This window comes from Toxorhynchites rutilus, chromosome 2 (assembly GCF_029784135.1).
Source record: "Toxorhynchites rutilus septentrionalis strain SRP chromosome 2, ASM2978413v1, whole genome shotgun sequence".
Classification (NCBI taxonomy): domain Eukaryota; kingdom Metazoa; phylum Arthropoda; class Insecta; order Diptera; family Culicidae; genus Toxorhynchites; species Toxorhynchites rutilus.
The window spans coordinates 144806857-144831922 of record NC_073745.1 but is presented as its reverse complement, the minus strand read 5'-3'; the positions used below and the strand labels follow the sequence as shown (position 1 = coordinate 144831922).

The 25066-nt window shown below is 37.4% G+C and overlaps 1 protein-coding gene across 1 annotated transcript; it reads right to left on the bottom strand.

Moving 5' to 3' along the window:
- Window positions 1-3345: 3345 nt before the first annotated feature.
- Window positions 3346-24624, bottom strand: LOC129771258 (elongation of very long chain fatty acids protein AAEL008004-like). Its single transcript, XM_055774719.1, has 4 exons — window positions 24102-24624; window positions 23711-23904; window positions 3969-4212; window positions 3346-3898 (listed from the first exon to the last, which is right to left on the bottom strand). Exons 1-4 carry the CDS (start codon window positions 24160-24162, stop codon window positions 3594-3596), a joined length of 804 nt encoding a protein of 267 aa, XP_055630694.1. The 5' UTR covers window positions 24163-24624; the 3' UTR covers window positions 3346-3593.
- Window positions 24625-25066: the final 442 nt, after the last annotated feature.

The window sequence follows — 25066 nt, the reverse complement described above, 5'->3', positions numbered from 1 at the left end:
CATAGGATTCCCGGATTAGATAACCAGTTGGCTGAAATCCTACTTATTGGACCGCAAATGTTATGTCCAGATTGGCGCAGATTGCTCTACTATTTTTGATATCCCTTCCGAAGTCCCACAAGGAAGCGTGCTTGGACCCCTAGTTTTCATTCTTTTCACCAACGACCTAGATCATCGATTGTCAACAGATAAATTATTCTTTGCTGATGACCCGAAAATCTTCAGAGTCATTGCACCAGATCTGGACTGTATTGCCTTGTAAGATGATATCGACGAGCTACTCAAATGGTGTGAAGAGAATCGAATGTGCTTGAACATCAGCAAATGTAAGGTGATCTCGTTTACTAGGAGTCATGCTAGTCTGGGACACGTTTATAAGATCGGAACGATAACTCTTGAACGTGTAAATGCCATCCGCAATCTTGGAGTAATCCTCGATTCCAAATTGCGGCTCAACGAACATGTCACAACTATAGTTTCCAAGGCATATTCTCTCCTAGGATTTATTCGTCGACACGCATCGTTCATCACTGACGTTTACGTATTGAAATCATTATTTTGTGCTCTTATCCGCAGCATTTTAGAATATGCAACTCCAGTTTGGGCGCCGTATCACATGGTCCAGATCGTCAAAATTGAGCGGATCCAAAAGCACCTTATTCGCTTCGCCCTTCGACAGTTTCCATGGCTGGACCCAGCTAACCTACCTCCCTACAGTTCACGGTGTCTCCTGATTGACCTTGAAAGCCTTTCGTCCAGATTGATGATTGATGATTGATGATTGATTGAAATTGCAACGGATGTTCATATTCGACATAACGACAAACAGAACTGATTGTTCCGCTCTGCTCCAGCAAGTTAACTTGAACGCTCCATCTCGTTTGCTTCGCAATCGTAATGCGATCAATATCCCCCTCCACAGGACGAACTACGGGCACAACAACCCACTCAGTGCGAATTTACGAGCATTCAACGATGTTTCCGACTATTTTGACTATAATATAAGCAAGGACATTTTAAAAAATAGGAAAAGGAATTTAAATTAATAACAGTCTGTACGATTTTTTTCGAAGACAAAGGAAATAAATAAATAAATAAATAGATAAATAAATAAATCTTGAAAAGCGACACAGTGACCCTACCGATCAAAATTGCATCACTGTGTGCGATATTGATCTTACATTCTTCCTTTGTGTCGAGCAAAACAGTTGTTTTTAATATCAGCATTAAGGAAGACTACTGTCTTCTAGCTGGAGCGAGATTGTGAATTGAATATCACATATGATCATGGGATGAATTATAGAGACTTTAGAGTTTCTCAGTTCATTCGCCTCTAAACTTGAAAAAAGGTCAATTTGGAAAAAAAAAATTAAACTCTCGGTCTTGAGAAAGGCCATTTGGAAAACCTTGCTGCCGTCTGGTTGCTCGCTGGATGACTGATGGATCGTGAATGATGTGAAATCGCGAAAAACTTGTTCATACTTAATGAACTGATAACGAGCGGAGCTCAAATTGTAATATTTCCTCTCTGCACATTGCCCGTAGAACGAACGCTGCATTTGGTATTTCTAATACATAAAAACGTGCTCTGCTTTCTGATTATTGATAGACGTAGTCCTACGTCAAAAAATAGGTAATGATTTCTTGAGTTTTCATCATTGTCACACATACATAATTGTTTAAAATTCAGGGTCTGTCTGGATACCCTAGATGAGAACTTTCAGAAATGCATCCTGAAAAAGAAAAGTATATGTGACGCTGACCGCTCGGCAAGGGGAGCACTTGATTCACATTTGATTTTTAACTCGTAAAAACGATCATCGTAAAGAGTAAATCATGGTTTATAGATCAATTACACCATTGTTTTATGTTTGTTTCGATCAACATGAAAAAAAATACAAAAAGCTTGCATTGTTATCACGAATTTCTGTTAAAGGGTGTGTCACATCAAATTGCATCACGGAAAAAACGCTGTAGAAATTTAATTTTTAGGAATTATATCTTCAGCTTTCGCTTATAATCAGATAAGAGTGTGTAGATCACGCTGGCCATACTTCACTGTCAATTTTTCGTAAATTTGGAAAAATGTCGTCGAACGAAAAAGAGCGTCGTGAATTAATCCTGTGCACTCATTTCGAGAATCCGGAGTTGTCACATCGGGACATCGGTAAGATGCTGGGAATCGTCCAATCCACGGTCAGCAGAGTACTAAAACGATACTTCGAGAACCTAACCATCGACCGGAAGGTGAAGAACGGCAAAAATGGATGCTCCGTCAGTGAAAAAGATCACAAGCGCGTAGTTAAGCAGTTTAGACGTGATCCGAGAAGTTCGGTCCGGGATGTCGCCAATAAGCTGAATTTGTCAAGTTCATTCGTCCAGCGGACCAAGCAGCGGGAGGGCCTGCGTACATACAAGGTTCAGAAGGCTCCTAACCGCGCCGAAAGGCAAAACATGGTGGGGAAGACGCGAGCCCGGAAGCTGTACACCGAAATGGTGACGAAGCCGCATTGCCTGGTAATGGACGACGAAACCTACGTCAAAGCGGACTTTCGTCAGCTGCCGGGCCTGTTGTTCTTCTCCACAGAGGACAAATTCAGCGTTCCGGAGGAGATTCGCAAGCAGAAACTATCCAAGTATGCCAAAAAGTACATGGTGTGGCAAGCGATCTGCTATTGCGGAAAGCGGAGCGCCCCCTTCGTGATGACCGGCACGGCAAACGGGCAGGTTTACCTTAAGGAGTGCCTACAGAAGCGCTTACTACCACTATTGAAGCAGCACGAGGGCCCGACCATCTTCCGGCCGGATCTCGCTTCGTGCCACTATTCAAAGGACGTGTTGGAGTGGTACGAAGCCAACGGGGTCAACTTCGTGCCAAAGGAAATGAACCCGCCCAACGCGCCGGAGCTTCACCCAACAGAGAAATATTGGGCGATTATGAAGCAGGCCCTCCGAAAGAACCCAAAAGTTGTCAAATCTGAGGCGGACTTCAAGAGAGAATGTATTTCTGTTAAAAAAAAACTACAACCTGACGTTGTACAGAACCTTATGGACGGGGTAAAGAGGAAGGTGCGAGCATACGGGCTTGGGCTCGAAGTATGAATAAAAAGAAAATGCCAAAAGTTGTTTAATAGTTTTTATTTTACTGTCTAAAATTTTCAAAATGATCGGTCTACTGGGCGAATTTCTACAGCGTTTTTTCCGTGATGCAATTTGATGTGACACACCCTTTATTGAGGACAATTAAATACATTTACATATTACTAATGAGATCAATAAAAAGATGTACGTTTGTAGCAGAATTTTTGACATATTTTCTCTGAAACGAAAAAAAACAACTCCGCATCATATGATGTATAAGGAATCTTTTGAGATTTTATTCAATTTGCTATTCTATAGTGTACACGGTTTGTCCCAAGACAATCCTTACCTACCAACAGCATTTGTATGACACGTCTTAATGGTATTTGCAGTCAGTGTGACTCAATTCATAGAACTGATCGCATCGTGGCCTTTCTAAGAACTAATTATTTGCATCATTGAACCCTCATCACATGCTGATGGGGGCGAATTGCTTTCCTCTCTTTTTCCACCTAAGAATGCTTCTTCTGCTTCCGGACGTACGATTTGATGTAAAAATCAACAAACATGGCACAGATGAAGATTGCCTGGCCGAAGCCGATCCAGTGCCACAGTTTTGGGAAGCCACAGTCGGTGCCCAGGAGAGCCGGCCGGCCAAAGTGAATGCCCAGATGGATGAACTGCACCAGTTGCATTCGGGTGAGGTATTTCTTGAACCGAGCAGCCCACTCGGAACCGAACGAGGACAGATAGTAGTAGAAGTACATCACGGCATGTACCAGGGTGTTCCACAGACCGAGCAGGAAAATGTGGCCACCTGTTTTTGATGAAACAGAAAAAAATATTAGGATAACACTTATTTGATCACACAGCACGACGCTACGAACCTGGAACGAAGAGAACTCCGATATAGGTCATCGCTACCATAATGGCGTGATGATACACATGCAGGAAGGACACATGGGATTGCTTTTTGCGCAGAACAAAGAACAACGTGTCAGCCATATCGAGAACCTTCAGTAGAAAGTATGCATAGGACATGTACAACTCTTCATATGCCGCTTGGGTTGTAGAAAAGTCCACCGGTTGGCAGGAGTAGGAAAAGTTCGGTCGTTGCGCAAGCAGGTAGATCTGTAATTAAAATAAACGATTTAGTCTTACAAACAATACTTTTATTAAGAATAAAATCTGGCTTTCAAGCCAGACTTGGTTGACAGCATGTTGGTTGGCGGTTTTTTATTTCAACTTGTTTCCGTTTATCAATTCCCCTTGCAAATAGCTCATCGTAACAAATGATTTGTATTCGTTTTTCTATAAGGGACGTAATCAAAGTGGCATCGCCTAAAAGTGCAATTGCATCAAGTCAAGTGATCAGAGAGTAGCCTCTAAGCGATAATAGAATAGCATAAATCATTGTGCTTTTTGTGAACTAGACTAGTCTTTCTATGGGAGATTTTGCGCCTTGATAAACTTATAATGATATGTTTCTGGGCATTACCGACTCTTCAGAATTTATTTGTCAGTGTCATTGTTTTCAATTTCGCTTTATATCGGCATTCCTTCTAACCCTCACTTATATTTCATTCCTTTTCCAAGAATATCAGTTTTTGAAAGTTAATGATTAGGAGTGCCGGTAAGTTTCTTCGTTTTTTTTTCAACAATTAATGCTTCATTCTGCAAAAATGGTTACAAATTGATCTTCAAAGTATTGCCCATCGCTAGTCACAACTTTTTCCCATCTTTCTGGCAATTCACGGATCCCTTTGCGGAAATAATCGGCCGGTTTGTCGGCTAACCACGAAACGATTAAATTTTTGACTTCGTCAAAATTGGAGAAGTGCTGGTCAACCAGGCTATGTTGCATCGATCGAAAAAGGTAGTAATCAGACGGAGCAACGTCTGGAGAATACGGCGGGTGGGATCGGACCTCCCATTTCAGCGTTTCCAAGTGTGTTTTCACCGGTTTCGCGACATGCGGCCGAGCACTGTCGTGCTGCAAAATAACTTTATTGTGTCTTTGCTCGTACTGTGGCCGTTTTTCCTTCAGTGCACGGCTCAAACGCATCAATTGTCCTCGGTAGAGGTACCCCGTAATGGTTTCATTCGGTTTTAGTTAGGTTTTAGTTTAAGTCAAGTACACCACACCCAGCTGGTCCCACCAAGTAGACAGCATAACCTTCTGGCAGTGAATATTCCGCGTGGCCGTCGATGTTGATGCATGGCCGGGATATCCATGCCCGGCGTTTATGGTTGTCGTAATGGACCCTTTTTTCATCGCCAGTAACGATTCGATGCAAAAAACCTTTTCATCATTCCCCTTGCTTTTAAACGATCGGATATGGTTTGCTGAGCTACACCAAGGGTATCTGCAAGTTCTTGTTGCATTTGTGACGGATCTTGATCGAGTAAAACCTCCAGTTCTTCATCTTCAAATTTTTTGGGCGGCCCGGAACGTTCTTCTTCTTCCAAGTCAAAACTATCACTTTGAAACCGTGCAAACCACGTCCGACACATTCGCTCAGTTGGAGCATGGTCACCATAAACTTCCACCAAAATACGATGACTTTCTGCAGCTTTTTTCTTCATATTGAAGTAATGAAGTAACACTCCCCGCAAAAACACTCTGGTTGGTACGAAATTCGATATGTTCGAAGTGGCAAAAAACTACGTTGTTTACGCTTCAACTTTTTGACATATACTGAAAAAGACGCGCAATGCCAGTAGCTTTCCAACGAATGTCTGGAAATTTGATTCACTGGAATAATAATCAAGTTACGCCATCTGTTGTGAAACCGAAGAATCTTACCGGTACGCCTAATATATTTAATTTTAATTTGATGGTTTATTTGATAAACAAATATCGTGTGAAATATTGCGATTTTGCAGAATAATGAACGATCACTAACCACAAGTAGCTGAGAATATATACTATTGTCTGTTTGTGCCCTTTTCAAATCTTAAGAGTGATCTCATAGTTGGTCTTATAAGATAGTCAAATCATAAGGCCCCTTGGATCAAGAATCCGTTACATCTAAATACAATTCGAATATACACTTGACACAAAAAAGAACAATGGAATTTTGTAATTTTGAAATCCTGTAATCTCGTGCATAATTAACGCATGCAGATGAAATGTACATCATTTTAAAGCTTGAACTTGAAGTTTTGGAATATTTTTAGTTTGGTGTTTGTGGATGTGGTGGACAATAATATCGACAAGATATAAGAAATTGATTTATTTCTGCATTTTCAAAGATTTTGTGAACTAAAAAATTTCCCTTTAACAAACTAAGTAAATAGCATATACAATTAACCTTATCAACCAGCTTTCATTTGATCCCTATAACGCTCCTGTAGGACCATTCACTGCAGAGATACTCTTGTTTGGATAAAACATTTCGGTCACCTTTAGCAGAGAGCGGCGAATAGGAGAAGAACTAAAACGAGAAAGTTTTTGTTTCTCACTGGAGCGGTGTTGCTAGTAAAACTTTGCGGTCTATATGAATCTAACTAATCTTACTACCCTTCCCTGAGCAGTCTTAATATTCACATAGTGTTGCACTTACTGACATTTATGAGGCCGGTTCTGTTGCAGTAACTGGATATGAATCATTTGCTTTGCGTAGTCCGTATGATTCTACTGCTTCATGATGCATGAAGACGTTCGATATGTAATGAGTTAGATGCAAAGAAGAATATGAACTTTTCGTACCGAAACCCATCATGACGGTTCTGGTTCGAATACTCGTGGATCATGAAGTGCGAACCGAAGTAGAGTTGTCCCGTTCTCTTTTGTGTCATGATTTGTAGCATGTAACAACAAAAGAATGCAACTGGGGGAAATTACTTCTGTAAGAACAAACGAAAGCGAGTTATTCAGTGAAACGGTCAATCGGAAAACACTGGATATGTGTATCAAATGAATGGACTTTACTTGGAGCACAGTTACAGTATGAACAACACACTACAGAATAAAATAAGTAAATAGACCTTTTTTTGTTAAACGGTTTCGATATGATTAACCATGATTTATTCAGATAATGTACTAAGATCTAAAAACTAATCACGCAAGTAGCAGTTTGAAATTATCACACCCTTTCCTTCATTAACCCTTTATAAGGCCGTGAAAATAAGGCAACGAATAGACTCCAACTCTAGAGAACATGATTCTTAGGTGAGGAATAACACATATTTACCTTTGAAAAAAAAATTTTATTGAAACAGTTGAAAAAATTGGTGGCGATATAGTTCCCACTGCCCATTAACAAGATAGCGTCGGATGGTGGTAACATAGGTGCACGGATCAAGAAGGCGAGGGTTGTTTTTGTGAGTTTACGGAATGTGTGGAAATCCAACCGGATAAGTTTTCGCACCAATATCAGAATCTTAAACTCGTACGTGAAATCCGTGCTGTTGTACGCCAACAAGACGGATCTTCGTCAACCGATGTCTGCGGTATCAACTGAGATTCGAGAACGCAAGTGGAATGGGACGGCCACAAACAACGACGAAGTGGAAACGAAAACAAGCGCTGGATTGATATCCGGCGGGACATCACAGCAGAGGCAGACCCAGGGGCTCGTGGCGACGCAGTCTCAACAAGGAAATCAAGGGAGTCGACACGAGTTTGACCTGGGCCCTTTTCAAGACTAAAGCGAGCAGCCGCCCAGGATGAACACCTTTCACGTTGGCCCTCTACACCACTAGGGGTGCGCAGTATTCTTGAGGGGCCCGTTAACCTCAAAAACACTGTCTTGTAAATTTACTATATTGCGCCTCTGGTTATGCGAAAATCAAAAAAATGTGACACGATACTGATTATTTCGATTACAATATTTCTAGTGCAGCGAACAAAACTGTTTTTTTATAGAGTTCCAAAGAAAAAAAAAAAATCATTTTTCATCAAATACACCGTTTATTTTATTGAAAAAACTGCATGATTTTACACTGTAGATTCTAAATAGTACGTTTACAGTGAACAACTCATCAACTTGTTGCATTTTCAACAAAATTTAAAAATTATATTCTACCGGCGCTCTAAAATCGTGGTTCTGTTAAATAAAAATGACTACCAAATTAATATCGTACATTTTTAGCAGGTAAAGGTTAGATAAAAGGTGAAATAGGTTAAGTAAACTGTTCTGTATGACAGAATAGAAAGTCCAATTTCGAACAAAAATAACGAACATAAAATGTCTGATTTAGATTACGTACCTCCCGTGTAACATGATTTAATAAAGTATGCTCAGAAGTTGACATTTAAAGCACAAGTGCATAGTTTATAAAGCAGATAAAAACACGAAATAAACTACTTCTGCGAATGACGGATCTCAATAGTAGTATGCTTTTTTGGAACCGGACACTATTGAGAACCAGAGCCCCTAAGGAGGATGGTTGTAATAGCTGTTATTCATGGTTATTATACAAAGAAAGAAATGGATAAACTCCTAATCGCGTCACTCACCACAGTGAATCCTGATTCCTACCTCCCCCACTAACAACTATCCCTTCCTTGATATTCGCTAGGGAACCACGCTATAGAGGCGACCCCTCTGGCCTTCAGGCGGAGAATATCACACTAACATTCCTTCCCTTCCCCTGGCGACTGTAAGTATGTGGTCGGCGTCGTTATTGGCCATTTAAAGATCGACTCACCGAAACTTGCACAATGATAATGATTTGCTATTCCCTAGCGTCATTCAGCGTGTTCTTTGTGCAATTTCGCTGGTTCAGGTCAATCACGGGAAGCAACTACGAAGTACACAGTCTACCCAAGCTCAAACTCAAGATTAAGCTCAGATAAAAAGCACGAAAAAAATATTTCAATGCAGGTCCTAAATCTCATCGTGATAACCATGTCAGAGGGACGAATATCAACGCATAATATCAAACAAATAAGAACATGAAAAAAATGAACATTTGTTCTCGACATGAAGTAAGTTCCATGGAATCATACCAACTAAACTAATTAAAATGAAAAAAAAAGTTATTAAATAATGAATACCATCAATCAATATAGGTCCTTGGTTTTTACAACAGAAACAAAAGCCAAATTTATGCCGTTCGCTGTATTCACATTCTTTGACAGTTTGGTTTGGAAAATCAAAGAATATTTCCGTATCTTGAAAATAATCAATAATAAATTGACCCGGCAAACGTTGCTCTACCATATTAATTATTTCTAATGAATATTTTAGCTGTTAACTAAAAATAACTAATGTGTTGTATGTGTGCTTAAATGTTTTTACGATCTACAAAATTAATTAAAATTAATCGAATGTGATCGATTAAAGGTAAATTTCACCTGGATATCGAGCAGGTATGTAAAGGTATGACCATGGGAAAATGGTCTTCCCGTACCCGAGTGTAATGACATTCTTCGATGAAGATCAAACGGCTTATGTGGAGATGGGATCTATGACATACAAATGAAACGCTTTAGATGATAACCACCGACAAAAAATAAAACAAAAAAAACATTTTTTAATTCAATGTATTTTACTATCGTAACTGACATGTTTGATCTCTTTGGTGTTAAAAGTAAAATGAAAAAAAAGTAATAAAACTAATAATAACATAATTTTATCGTAAAGTGGAAAAATAAAATAATAAAAATCAAGATTAATTTCGTTAAATTGCTATTGTTTAATAGTTTGTGAAATTCGCGCTGCCGTTCTAAATTTGGACGGCTAAAATTATAAGTGATGGGTCCTGTTCATGAATTAGGAAAGACACGCCAGACAAATTTATTGAAACTGATGTTCCGACCAATTTGGTACTTCATTATTTCATCGTTGTGATTCAATCGAGGAGTATTCACATCGGTATTCTGAATTCGAAACACATCCATATTGCTTTCTTTTTTCACGAATTTGCAAATGTATTTATTGCTTTTCGCCGAACTGCAGAGTTTGACATTAATATGAGCATTGAATGTTTACTCAGCTGAAGCGAATAAGGTACTGCCAAACGATTTAGGATTTCAATGTCTGCGTTGTACACTGCGTTTCATAACTACAGAACAACTCAATTTTTCTGAGTTTCCAGAGATATGTAAGAAGTCGGTCGAATTGAAGTATGTAATGTAGGGTATAATAACTAGCTTCATTTATAAGACTGCCCATTTGAACCTTATTGTTGTGTCCAGGCGCGAAACATTACAAAAAATTTTAAAAAATTACAATTTTTTATAACTATGGAACCAAATGCTAAAACTCTCACTCCTTTACAACTCCTTTACACTCCTTTACAAAAATAACTATGGGCAGCACAGGGAACGAAATTAGTTAGATTGTTAACCAGGAACATTTTTACTTTAGGGTAAACCAGATTAACTTTTTCATTCCAGTACAAAAATGACTCGGTTGATGACTTAGCCTGGCCTCGGTGCGAGGGAGGTAGAATAGGTCCTTCATTAACACAAACATTATCTAGAAGTATGCGTTCTTATAATGCAGCTTAAGCAAAATCCGCACATACAAAATTCATTCTCAAAATTCGAGTTTTTATGCAATTATCACCAAATTTTCAGGGTACTTTTCTATTGGGCGCAGATCCGGAGTGTTTGGGGGGTACAGATCTTTCAGCACGAAATCGACATCTTTCGTATTGTACCACTCTACTAGTGGCTCTAGCACGTACATCTGGTAGTGGCACGATGTGAAAGATCGTCGGACCGTCGTGAGTCTTCAGGAGAGAGAGAGAAGCCACTTTTGGAGACACTCTTCCAAATACACTTGTCCATACGCGTTGACGGCATTGAGCTTCGTATTACGAAATGGGGGAGAAGGCATGAAAATATGGGTTTCCAGAAGAAATGAACACACTTTTAAAATAAAAATTATGAATGAAAATTATTTTTCCCAAATCAAATTAGTACTTTATGTAAAAGAAAATCACTTTTGCTTGCAAGTAGAGAGAAAATATCATAAAAAATTGTGTCTAATGATAATTTTATATTATAATGGTAAATTTTGGTGAGAATAACTAAAAGTTCATAGAAAATAGTTTAAACTAGGGTCAGAACAACGTACTTCTAGTAGGTAAATAACGCCAAGAAAAATGTTGATACAAATTTTAGCAATTTAAAACTGCCTTAGGACCGACTAGTCTGATAGGGAATAGTTGGGCTCATACAAACTAATGTCGTATCCAGATGTCGACACCTTTAAACCGTCAACACGAATTCATGGTGCCAAATTACGAACTCCCTCGTGAACTTCGACATCCTCTGCGTCCGGATGTTCCCGGGAATATCCAGCTTGTCCTTGGCAGTCACATACAGGTTTCCTCACCACGAGTGAGACTCGATGTTGTACGCATAGGGGTTAACTGCCAAACATCGCATAGCATGGAGGAACGATCAGGCATACGCAGCGGAAAAATCAAAAAAGTATTGGTGTAATGTGATGTTGAGTGTTTCAATTTTGCGAAAACCGCACAGGGGTTATTAGTTTCATGTATGGACAGAAGCAAGTACTCATGATGCATGTTTTTTACTGACTTAATCGATAAAATATAATACGAGAAAAAAATATATATTGAAAATTCTTGGATTTTGGCGCCCCAAAGGGTCATACTGCTTGTAAGCTGCATCTACTATTCGTACGAAACCGAACTTTGAAACCAGTTTTTTCAATAATTGTTGATTTTTCAATTTGATTTTTACAACAAGTATTAAAGTGTTGCTTCGAGTGTCAATACAATTTTTTGCATTGCTTATACGAGGAGCATTCCGAAACAACTGTCAGGGGTTTTTTTTTGAAGATGCAACACTAGTTACGGCTGAAATGACCTCGGGAGCATGCAGAGCGTGTTTTTTTTTGTTTCCAGAGGCGGTGCTAGAGGCGAATGAACTGAAAAGTTTAAACCCTCTTAAAGCCAAAAAGATGAAGAAGATGAATTCAATCTGTCCGAATTTTTTTTTTTTATAAATGGTGTCCGAAGTTTGATTCTTATTCGCTTGATTTGATGATTCGATGATTTTTTTATGTTTTAAATCAAATAGGTAACAAAGTAGAAAGCTCAAAAGTATATTGAACTAATTTATTAAAAACTAGCTGACCCGGCAAACTTCGTCCCGCCCAAAATTTGTTTTTTGTTATCAATACCTTCAAACATTCACGTCTTCTAACTATGAGCAAATTCATGGGTCAAATCGCAGAACTGTTCATTGATTGATCTTCTAATCGACCCCGTTGAATTTACCTTTTACTAGAAAATTCCTAGTATTTTCAACAAAACTCATCATTATAATATCATATTTTTTTCAGACACAATTCTCGTTCAAGATTTTTCAACTACTTGCAAATAACATGTTTCTCCGTTACATCGAATAAATGTTTTATACAGAAAATATGATAGAATAAAGACATAAATCGGACAATTTTTCCCCTCAGAAAGGTGGGAGGAGCGTTGAACCACTTTAGAAATGTTTCTTGCCCCCTAAAACCTCCACATGCTAAATTTGGTTCAGATTGCTTGATTAGTTCTTGAATTATGCAGAAATGTATGCTTCATTTGTATGGCAGTCCCCCTTTCTCAGAGAGGGTAGGAGTGTCTATTCACCATGGAAACGTTTCGTGTCTCCTAAAACATTCGCATGACAAATTTGGCTCCATGGCTCCATTTGCTTGATCAGTTTTCGAATTATGCAGAAATTTGTCTTTCAGTTGTATGGCAGCTCCTCTTTAGAGAGGGGGTGGAGTGTCTAACCACCGTAAAAACATTTATTGCACCCTAAAATCTCCATATGCAAAATTAGATTTATTTTGCTTGATTAATTCACGAGTAATGCAGAAATTTGTGTTTAATTTGTATGGCAGCCTCCCTTAGAGAGGGGGGGTGGAAAGCCTAACCACCATAGAAACATTTATTGCACCCTAAAACTTTCACATGCCAAATTTGGTTTCATTTGCTTGATTAATTCTCTGGTAGTGCAGAAATTTGTCTTTCATTTGTATGGCAGCCCCCCCTAAGAGAGGGGGTGTATGGTCTAACCATCATAGAAACATTTATTGCACCCTAATACCTCAATATGCCTAATTTGATTTCATTTGCTTGATTAATTCTCGAGTAATGCAGAAATTTGAGTTTTATTTGTATGGCAGCCTCCTTTAGAGAGGGGGATGGAGAGTCTAACCACCATAAAAATATTTATTGCACTCTATAACCTCCACATTCCAAATGTGGTTTCATTTGCTTGATTAATTCTCGAGTAATGCAGAAATTTATGTTTCATTCGTATGGCAGCACCCCTCCCCTATCAGTAGTAAAAGCATCGGGGGCGATTTTTAAGAATCTCGGAGAAAACTTCTTTTATCAGACCTTCCAAAAAAGCAAACTCGCTGAGAATACTTCGAAAGCCTGCAATTACTTTATTGAATAAATGCATTTTTCGATTTTTGGCGATTTCACTGATAGTTGTTTTTGAATGCTCATCGTATAGTGATTGAACTTCGTGTTCTAGTCGAATTAGGAAAAAAAAAGTTTCGGTTGAAGTGTCAGTGGTCTCAATGTTAATTTTGAGCGCGATCTGTCATTTAGTTTGTTCACAACGTCATTAAGAACATGTTAACTTTTGACGTAGGACTACGTCTTTTATTTGTATATAAGGGTCACTCTACGTAAAATGTAACGAGAAATTAAGAGATTTCCAATGCATATTACACAAAATCGTTATAGCTTTATATGTTATATCATATACCATTAGAATTATTCAGCAACTTTTTTGAACATAGCACAAATGGTGAAAATAGTGAAATAATTAAACAATTTAGCAAATAAAGTAGGTATGTTTTTTAGATTTTACTCGCTGCTTGCGCTGTGGTATGGGGAAACCGTCCACGAACGATATGAATGGTTCGCCAAAAAGTTCTTGAAAAAAGGGGTACTTTACAATACGAAATGATTCCGAACGAAATTATGTGATTTTGTCATTTACGAGCAACATACATGAAACGCGTGGCCTATTTCATTAATATATGTACAATTTTGAAATTTCATCATTGCAATCAAATTTGATCCTCGGCAAAGCTGTAAATTTTCAATTGAATTCATTCTTTTAATTCGTGTGTAATATTTCTAAACTTTCTGTTCATCACAAAAAAAAAATCGGAGGAAACAGAGACAACTCTTGAGTTGAATAAAATGTTTTTAGTCGCTTTCAATCTATTTCAATCTATTTCAATCTAATAGCGCAAATTAAATTAATACATATATAATTGTTGTGAAACATATTCATACATACAGTTTGCGACTTTTAAAGAAGAAGCACCTTTTCATGCCTCAGTAATTCAAAAATATCCACAAAAATTAGTAAATTTCCTATTTAATCATGGAAGTTAGCGACACTCTATTATCCCCAAAGTTATGAACAACGATACAAGAAAACCAGAGAATTTCTGCTTTTTGTCTTAATGTTGGAATATCTATCTGATTTTTTCTTCGTGAGTTTACTAATAGAAAGTATTATTATTTAATGGTTCCGAATTTTTGCCAGCACCACAAATGTCATATTGTAGTTCATTTTAGTTCATATCCGCGGCATTGACGGCATTGAGCTTCTTATTACGAAATGGGGGAGAAGGCGTGACAATATGGGCTTGCAGAAGAAATGAACACGCTTTTAAAATAAAAATTATGAATGGAAATTATTTTCCTCAAATCAAATTAGTACTCTATGTAAATGAAAATCACTTTTGCTTGCAAGTAGTGAAAATATATCATACAAAAATTTTGTCTAATGATATTTTTATATTATAATGGTAAGTTTTGGTGAAAATATGTGAAAATTCATAGAAAAAAGTTTAAATTAGGGTCAGAACATTGTATTTCTGGTAGGTAAATAACGTCAAGTAATAATTTTCATACAAATTTTAGTAATTTAAAGCTGCATTAGGACCGACTAATCTGATAGAGAAGAGTTGGCCTCATACAAACTAATGTCGTATCCAGATGTCGACACCATTCCGCCGTCAACGCGAATAATAAATGATTTTTTTAGAGCCACCATTTGTAGTTTTGAATGAGTTTGTAGTTACGGATTTCTGAAATTACAAAAACAATTTCGAAAACTAAGTTCAAAAGCAATTGAGTTAACAACAACATCTAAGCCAGGATAACCCAGCAACATAAACAACGAGCCACTCAACATCATCACTCCATTTCTTAATATAAACAGAAAACCGCTTAGCTAGCCGATGGATAAATAATACCAAGAATCAATTAGTGAAATATTAAACAATCTCACGGTCATCGCGAAAGAATAAACAATCTCACGATCAGGATTAGACGCGAATATCGCGTATGAAATAATAAACAATCTCACGGTCATCGCGAAAGAATAAACAATCCCACGATCAGGATTAGACACGAATATCGCGTCTTACTAAAATCTGTTATAAATATCAGGGCAAATGAATTGTAAGTTCAGTATTAGTATTAAGATAGAAGTGAATAAACGCACAGTGGTGCAGTGAAAAGAAAGAAATTGTTTTTTTTAGTTAGTTTTAGAGTATAAGAATTAACTGGCGCCCGAATAGGGACCTGAGTGTTGCAAGTAGTTAGTGAAGTGCAAGTGCCTAGGAGACAAACTTAGTAATCCGAAACGAAAGAGTTAATTGGATACCAAGTGACCAACATCGCACCAGGAAACCGTGATCCGATAGAGGATATCACATTCCTGACTTCACTACCGAAACTTATCTGGATCGCAGGGAACTGCAGCCGTACGTACCAGCGCCATTAGTAACCAGGACAGCTAATCACTCGGCCTAGGTGAAAAGGATCACGCGGACGTGCTGAGAAGGAAAGAAAGACAACACCTCAGGTTCCAACCCAACGAGTCTCTACTGCACCCGGCAGTGTTGGGAAAAAGGTGATAATAGGACACCGGTAACAAACCACTGAACACGCGCACCGGAGCTTTCCAAGAACGGCACCGTAAGAGGATTGACGTCTGGAAGTACGTTGTCCCGCAGTCTTGTGGTGTTCCCACAGGATGTTCAGGCTAGTAACGTAAGTAACCATTTTCTATCAATCATACAAGTGAATCAAATAAAAGAAATATATCAAGTGAAATACAAAAGTGAATTATAAAACATAAAACAAAAGAGCAATTTATGAAGTAAAGATATAACATATAAGAAAAACAAAAGCAAAGTGAAACAACGATTCTAGATTAAGTTTTATCCAAACGAAAAAAAATTGACGAATTAACGAACTTATTGCAACAATTCCATTTCAACATGGAACAACAACAGTATCAAGATATTTTGAATAGACTCGCTGCACTGGAAACTACCAGAGCCGAGCCAAGTGACATTGATACTTCAGATCCACCATTATATCTGACATCATCAGATGGTACACCTGTGGACCCAGAGAAAATTGAAAAGATCCCTGATCTCGTGAAAGATCTCCCTATTTTTACTGGAGATCCGAATGAGGTTTGTGTTTGGTTAAGTGATGCAGGAGGTTTAGTACAGTTATACCAACCTTCAGCAACAAGTAGCATAGACACCAGAAATAAATTTCACGTAGTATGTAAAGCAATTCGTAGGAAAATCCGAGGTGAAGCAAATGATGCACTAGTAGCATCAAATGTGAACACCAATTGGAATCTCATCAAACGTACTCTCTTGACATACTATGGAGAAAAAAGAGATATTACAACATTGGATCATCAGTTGATGAATTGCCAACAAAATCGTAGATCATTAGAAGACTATTACGATGAAGTAAATCGTATCCTTTCTTTGATTGCTAATCAGGTAAAGACGGATGTAAGATTCCAACATCCCGAAGCATGCAGAGCAATGATCGACATGTACAATGAAAAAGCAATCGATGCGTTCGTAAGAGGACTAGATGGAGAGATTGGAAAATTCCTTCAAAATTACAGACCGAACTCCCTCGCAAGTGCATACTCCTATTGCATTTCTTTTCAAAATGTTGAGTTTAGAAAGAGTCTCGCTAGACCAAAGCCCCCAGAAATACCTCAAGGCCCACGAAACTCAATACCATTAATTCCTCAAAGAAATAACATACCTAATCTACCCCCGAGAATTCCTCCTAGAAATATTATGCAGAACGGAAAGATAAATCTAAATAGATACCATCCTTATATTCCAATCAATAATCCACAACCCTTCATAAGACAACCATTTGTCAATAAACCACAGAACGCTCAATCGTTCTTCCGCCCAAAACCACCAAAATTCAATAAAAATCCATTTCAAAAACCTGAACCAATGGAAGTTGATCCTTCCATTAGAACAAAAATGATTAATTACAGTAATAGACCCCAACAATCTCATCAAAATCATCCCTCAAAAAGACCTCGATTATTCAACACCGAAACAAATGAAAAGCAACCGCCAGACCCAGAATGTGGATTCGAAGAAAGATATGGATACACACCTTCAGGCGACGAAGAATATTACCCTGAAGAATCTTCTACATTTGAAAGGTACATGAGAAATATTGAAGCTCAAGAACCAGATGATCTCGAAGAAATTTCTGAAACCGCAGAGTTAAATTTTTTAGAATAAACTCCGCGTTACCATATTTTCTTTACTATGGTAACATAGAAACTCCCTTGAAAATTTTGATCGATACTGGATCAAACAAAAATTACATTCATCCCAAATACGCTCAAATTTCACATACCACTAAAACTCCATTTTTTATATCATCCGTCGGAGGTGACATCAAAATCAATAAATTTTCGAAAGCTAAATTTTTTAAACCATATTCAGACCTTATGGTAAAATTTTATCATTTGGAAAAATTAAAAACATTCGATGCAATAATAGGGCATGACACACTGAAAGAACTTAAAGCTATAATAGATACATCAAACGAAAAATTAATCATTACAGATAATCACGTAATTCCACTTCTCCAACACCAGCTACAAGAGGTTAATAAAATACATATTCGAGATGAACACCTAACAGAACCTCAAAGGGAAACACTTAACAAATTTTTAAATAACTTTCAAGATCTATTTCAGCCACCAGATGACAAGTTACCATTCACCACAAAGGTAAGCGCAGATATACGAACCACGGACGAAAACCCTGTGTATAGTAAAACCTATCCATATCCACAAGCTCTAAAATCAGAAGTCAATAGACAAATTGAAAAACTTTTAAATGACGGTACCATCTCGATCTCCATATAATTCTCCAGTTTGGATCGTTCCGAAAAAGCTAGACGCATCTAACGAAAAAAAGTATCGCATGGTCATAGATTATCGAAAAATAAATTCAAAAACCATTAGCGATAAATACCCTATTCCAGATACTTCAGTAGTTTTAGCCAATTTAGGCAACAATAAATTTTTCACAACTCTTGACTTAGCTTCTGGATTCCACCAGATACCAATGGCACAAAAGGATATAGAAAAAACAGCATTTTCGGTAAATAATGGAAAATATGAATTTGTACGATTACCATTTGGATTGAAAAATGCCCCTTCAATTTTTCAAAGAGTTATGGACGATGTTCTGCGAGAACATATTGGAAAAATTTGCCACGTTTACATCGATGATATCATTATTTTCGGAAAAACCTTCGAAGAACACTTGAAAAATTTAGAAACCATCTTTAAAACATTACGAAGTGCGAACTTTAAAATCCAACCAGATAAATCAGAATTTTTGAAAACAGAAGTCGAATTTCTAGGTTTTATAATTTCAGAAAACGGATTGAAACCAAACATGAAAAAAGTAGAATGTATTCAAAAATACCCAGAGCCAAAAAATCTCAAAGATTTAAGAGCCTTTCTAGGACTTTCCGGATACTACCGACGTTTTGTAAAGGATTACGCTAACATTGCGAAACCCTTGACAAAACTTTTAAGAGGGGAAGATGGCCATCGCCAGATTCCTAAAAACCAATCAAAAAATTTTCCCATCAAATTCGACATCGATGCAAAACAATCCTTTGAAATATTAAAAGAAATATTATCTTCAAACGACGTACTAGCATATCCAGATTTCAAAGAAACTTTCATTCTGACTACTGATGCTTCAGATACAGCATTAGGAGCTGTACTATCACAAAAATTTCACGATGGAGAACGACCAATAACTTTCATTTCAAGAACACTCTCTAGAGCAGAAGAAAATTATGCTACAAATGAGAAGGAAATGCTCGCAGTAGTATGGGCTTTACGCACTCTTCGAAACTTCATTTACGGAGCTAAACTAAAAATATACACCGATCACCTTCCCTTAACATTCACATTATCCCCTAAAAACAACAATGCTAAACTAAAACGATGGAAATCCTTTTTGGAAGAACATGATTACGAAATGTTTTATAAACCAGGAAAATCCAACGTTGTAGCTGATGCATTATCCCGTATACAAATCAACTCTTTAACTCCTACACAGCATTCAGCAGAAGATGATGACAACTCCTTCATACCCTCAACTGAAGCCCCGATAAATGTCTTCCGCAATCAATTAATTTTTACAATTGGACGAAACTCTAACTTTGAACAAAATAGGCCATTCGAAAGTTACCACAGATATATCTTTACAGAACCAAACTTTACAACTAACTTCTTAAAACAGAAAATGAAAGAATACTTAGTACCAGGAATTATTAACGGAATTATGGCAGACGAAAATACTATGGGACAAATACAAGATATATACAAAGAAAATTATAATCCCAAAATGGTCAAACAACCCAAACAATTTAAGTTTTTCTGAATTTGCCCAAAGAAAAGAACAAATCAATAAAAAAATATTACAATTGTTTAAAGACAAAGAAAACAAGATCGTACCCAAAAATTATAAAACATACATAGCAGATAGCTATGCATACGAAAAAACTTTTACCAATAATAAAAGAAAAAGCAGATACAATATTGTAAAAATTAAAGAAAACCACGATACCTATGTAATTGATTCCAATAACAGAAAGATACACAAAACAAATCTTAGAAAAGACACAAGCAATTGAAAAATGTACAAATCTCTTCCTTTTCGCCTTCTGCGTATCAATAGTACATTCAGGCATTCATATACACGACCTCACGAATAATCCGTTAGCTATTATACCGTTAGGGAAAGCCAAGGTCAAGACAGGGTACGTAAGAATTGTACATCCGATAGATTTAATTCAGATAGGCAACACAATAGCAAATGTTAATGAAGAAATACAATTGAATCCATCAAGCAATCCATTATATGAACTTATGCAAATAAAAAATTATAAATTATACGAAACATTCCTTAAGTTAAAACCATTTGTAACAAGACAGAAACGATGGGATACATTAGGCACCGTATGGAAATGGGTAGCAGGTAATCCAGATGAAGAAGATCTACGAATAATCAACGCAACGCTTAACTCCCTCATTACACAAAATAACAAACAAGTTATGATCAATCAAGCTATAAGTAACCGAATCCAAGAAGTAACTGATTTAGCCAATCAAATATTAGCAATGGAAAGGCAAAAAGCAAAAAACCATTCCATTGAAATCAATCACCTCATGATATTATCAAACCTAGATTCTGTTCAAGATCAAATAGAAACACTAGAAGAAGCAATCTTAATGGCAAAACATGGCATTCCAAGCAGCAAGTTATTATCCATGCGCGACTTCAACACAATAGCAACCTTTTTGGGAAACCACGATATATCCGTTACATCATTCGAAGAACTCCTATCACAATCAACCGACCAAGTAACATTAAACACCACTCATATTGCATATATTCTAAAAGTACCTCAATTCTCAAAGAATATCTATGAATACGAATATATTGACTCTGTCATTAAAAACAACAAACGAATCGCATTACAACGCAATTACCTTATGCGAAATACTACACATATATACGAATCAAATCAACCATGTGAAGACCAAGGAAACTATTTTCTATGCGAAACCACAACATTAACCTCAAGTAATGATTGCATTAACCGACTCATCCGAGGACAGCATTCTAATTGCATTTTGGAAAAAGTGTACTCAAAAGGATTAATCAAACGAATAAACGACGCTTCTATTCTCATCAATAACGCAATAGTAGCAGTCTCATCAAATTGCAGCAATTCGAATCAACAACTCAATGGTTCATTCCTCATCCAATTTGAAGCATGCAGCCTGCAAATCAATGGAGAATTCTTCTCTAATTTCGAAGCCATCATACCTGGACGACCATATCATCCTACAACAGGTCTACTAGTTACCGAAATTGACACTCTCGATACACCATCTGCCGAGTATTTACAAAACCTAACATTGGAAAACAGAGAACAACTAGAAACAATAAATCTTCAAAATAACTCACTTACATGGAAGCTCAACTTATTTGGATCATTTGGAGGAGTAACGTTTATTTCAATTATCGCCATCATCGGATTATTCCTATACAATTCCCGGAAACCAACTATCAAAGCAGAATTCAACATTCCAGAAATCAACAAAGAAAATATCGCCCTTGAAGAAACACATTCTCCAGTCAGCGGAAAAGATGAAATCATCATAACAAATCCAGAGTCAACATCAGCAGAATTAACAGAACATCGCAAAAAAGAAATTCAATCATTTATCAATATGCCATCACCATTTAGAACAATTCAACTTTGAGGACAAAGTTACTTAAGAGGGGAAGAGTTAACAACAACATCTAAGCCAGGATAACCCAGCAACATAAACAACGAGCCACTCAACATCATCACTCCATTTCTTAATATAAACAGAAAACCGCTTAGCTAGCCGATGGATAAATAATACCAAGAATCAATTAGTGAAATATTAAACAATCTCACGGTCATCGCGAAAGAATAAACAATCTCACGATCAGGATTAGACGCGAATATCGCGTATGAAATAATAAACAATCTCACGGTCATCGCGAAAGAATAAACAATCCCACGATCAGGATTAGACACGAATATCGCGTCTTACTAAAATCTGTTATAAATATCAGGGCAAATGAATTGTAAGTTCAGTATTAGTTCAGTATTAGTCAGTATTAGTTTTAAGATAGAAGTGAATAAACGCACAGTGGTGCAGTGAAAAGAAAGAAATTGTTTTTTTTAGTTAGTTTTAGAGTATAAGAATTAACTATTGTCCTCAAAGTCCTATTGGTCGAAGATATTGTATGAAATTTTGTGTTGCAAACAAAATTTCTTGTGCCCAAATGTTGAAAATGTTGAAGAATACATATGGTGACTCAACTAAGTTGAAAATACAGGCGTATGAATCCATCCAACGCGAGACATGGGAGACATAGGGGTGACTTTTTCCTATTTCCGAAACTCAAATTTCCAATGCGTGACCTGAAGGCAATACTTGAATACAGCTATAAAAAGTGTTTAGATGATCGTATTGTTCGTTGAGAAAAGTGTATTGCTTCAGAACGGACCTGTTTTGAAGGCGATAATATAAATTTAATTGATAAATAAAGCATTTTCTTTGAACACACAAATGCCCGGTATATATTTGACAGAATGTATCTGATAATTTACAGTATTTTTTTTAAACTACAAACATCATGTTTGGATTTTTTCCTAATTTTTGAAAAAAATTCAAATATTTTTTTTAGATTTGATTTTATTCTCCAGAACAAAAATTCGACCTTGTATTGAGTTTAATAACTTAATAATAATTTAAGCTATCTATCGATTTTCTGGGCGATCATTATTTCTTGAAATATCTATACTCAAAGACGAAAGCGTATTTTTTCCTTTAATCAAATGAATCTCTGTAGTAGAAGGTCTTACTGGAACGCTCTATGAAGCCATTGAAAGCTGAATGATATGGCTAGTTGGATACCCTAATGGTTTGGCTGAATAAAAAATATATTGTCTTTGTCTGGAAAAGCTACAAAAAATCGAAAAAGAAATCGATTATTCCACGATATTTGATTCCATCACACAAACACACATAGAACCTTAAAATACCTAACCCCCGAACCCTTTAAATGAGTGACCTAAGTAACCAAAATATTCAAAAACATGAGACTGGTAGCCTTAAGATGATGTATATTTTATGTCCAGGTGCTATTTAAACGCTTAGTTCAGCCTCTTAAAATCACTCAATAATCTCGCACCTTGATTTTTTCGTTGATTGCTCTTTTCAAAGTCACGATGGACATTCCGAATGCTATGAAAACCTGAGTTATTCTTCTATTCAAGTGAGAGTTTCAAACATTTTTTCCATGAAATTCTCAAAAGACGCAAAAGACTGACCTTCAAATTTTCAAAGAACTGACTAGTATTTCTCTACAATAGGTTTTAACTAATTAACTAACACTAACATTAACTCAGTTCTAACACTGACAATAAATAAATGATTGTATTTTTTTATTTATCAAAGATAAAGGAGTGGTTTTTCATTCTATATCCGATACTTCCACAAGAAAATAGTTCATTTCCTGACTTATGCAATCGTTTTATTTCTGCAAACCTCGCCTCGAATCAAATGAAAAAACACCCTTTTCTCCAGAAATGCTCCAGACCGGTTTTATTCTCACTCAATTTCAATAAACAAGTTTTTGCAAGATCAACCGACTATCCATAAAGCCAGAAGCAATTATGCGGGACAAAACACGTTCTTGGACTTTTTGACCAATAAATGACGACTTCCACTCACCTCGATCAGGAAAAAGGCACTGTTCGCTACGATCTGCACGATATTGTACGCGCGAATGAATTTCTTCAAATCGTACGGCTTCCGGTTTTCCATAAAGCGAGGGCCAAATTGTAGCACCACCCACAGGTACATCCCAACGATCGCCGGAACCTGCCATGAGGAATCGATCAGCGGAAAATCGCGGCTGCGAACGTCTGCAGCGAGAAGGAAACAACAACATGAATAATATTAACCGCCACAATTTGCACTTTGTCGATGAGTAATGATTTTTCTTAGTCTGGTTACACAGTCACCGAACCCATTCATTTTCCCTTGAGCTCTAAGTTTCATTGTCGTATCTTTTTTTGGAAAGGTAGTCCAGAATGTCACACGTTGCACTCTAAGAACGCACCTCGATGCTCCTGGATGAATTGGTCGAATCCATCGTAAATTTTGTGTAACACGTCTGCCATCCTTTTCCGCACATACACACAACACACTTGCACAGCTGCAACACTTGCACTTGATCTTGTGATGCACTCGGCAAGGTTTCGTACGAAAGGCGAACTCCGGGATCTTAACCTGTCCCTCACTCTCTTTGGTTACACTGAAACACACACAGGACAGCTGGACAAACAACGCGGTACTAAGCCGAATTCAGTGCAGGCCGATAATTTATATCGAGAAGACGAGCCGCGATCGATGAACCTGTTTGGTCGCTTCAAGCTTGCCTCGGCGAATGCTGAACCTTTGGGTTGGCGCGTGTTGCAGCGGTTGAAAAATTTGGCGCTCGATCGTCGAACGAAACCGACCGACTGTTGGGATTTTTTGATTTTTTGTTGTTATTTTTGCTGCGTGTGTCATATGTCTTTCTGGAAGGTGGTGGTGGGATAGACGAATCCACAGTGCGCAGCATTCGTTGTCACCTCTCTTGCATTGGTTCTCATGTCCTCGGCAGAACTGGTCGGCTTGTTGTGTGATGTGCGCTATGGAATGATGATACTGTGGTCAAACGAAGGTTTGGGAAAACTAACGATGTTGTATCGATTTCAAAACTGTCCTCGTCGCAAATGGCTGGTAATGATACGTTTGGTAATTATTCGCTTATCTCTTTCTTGTTCCTCCGCAATTTCGTTTTGTTTCTAAACAGCACGCGATGACACGCATGGGAAATGTGCATAAATGTAATTCTTGTTGACAACAATTTGATTCCGATAATGACCAGCGCTAGAATAATTGTGCAGCTTTGTTGAGGCGCACTGAAAATGTAACGTTTAGGTTATCGTTCAACGAAGCCTGACCGTGACGGAAAACTAAGCAGTTGTCAGCAAGTACGTGTATTTATTTGTCTCAATAATTTTGAATAATAAGTACAAG

Excerpts from the sequence above, each read along its gene's own strand:
- LOC129771258 (XM_055774719.1), bottom strand. The coding sequence starts at position 24,162 with ATGGCAGACGTGTTACACAAAATTTACGATGGATTCGACCAATTCATC. Across the intron at positions 23,905-24,101 it reads ATTCATCCAGGAGCATCGAG|ACGTTCGCAGCCGCGATTTT; the intron begins GTGCGTTCTTAG and ends TTCTCGCTGCAG. Across the intron at positions 4,213-23,710 it reads GTGCCTTTTTCCTGATCGAG|ATCTACCTGCTTGCGCAACG; the intron begins GTGAGTGGAAGT and ends TTTTAATTACAG.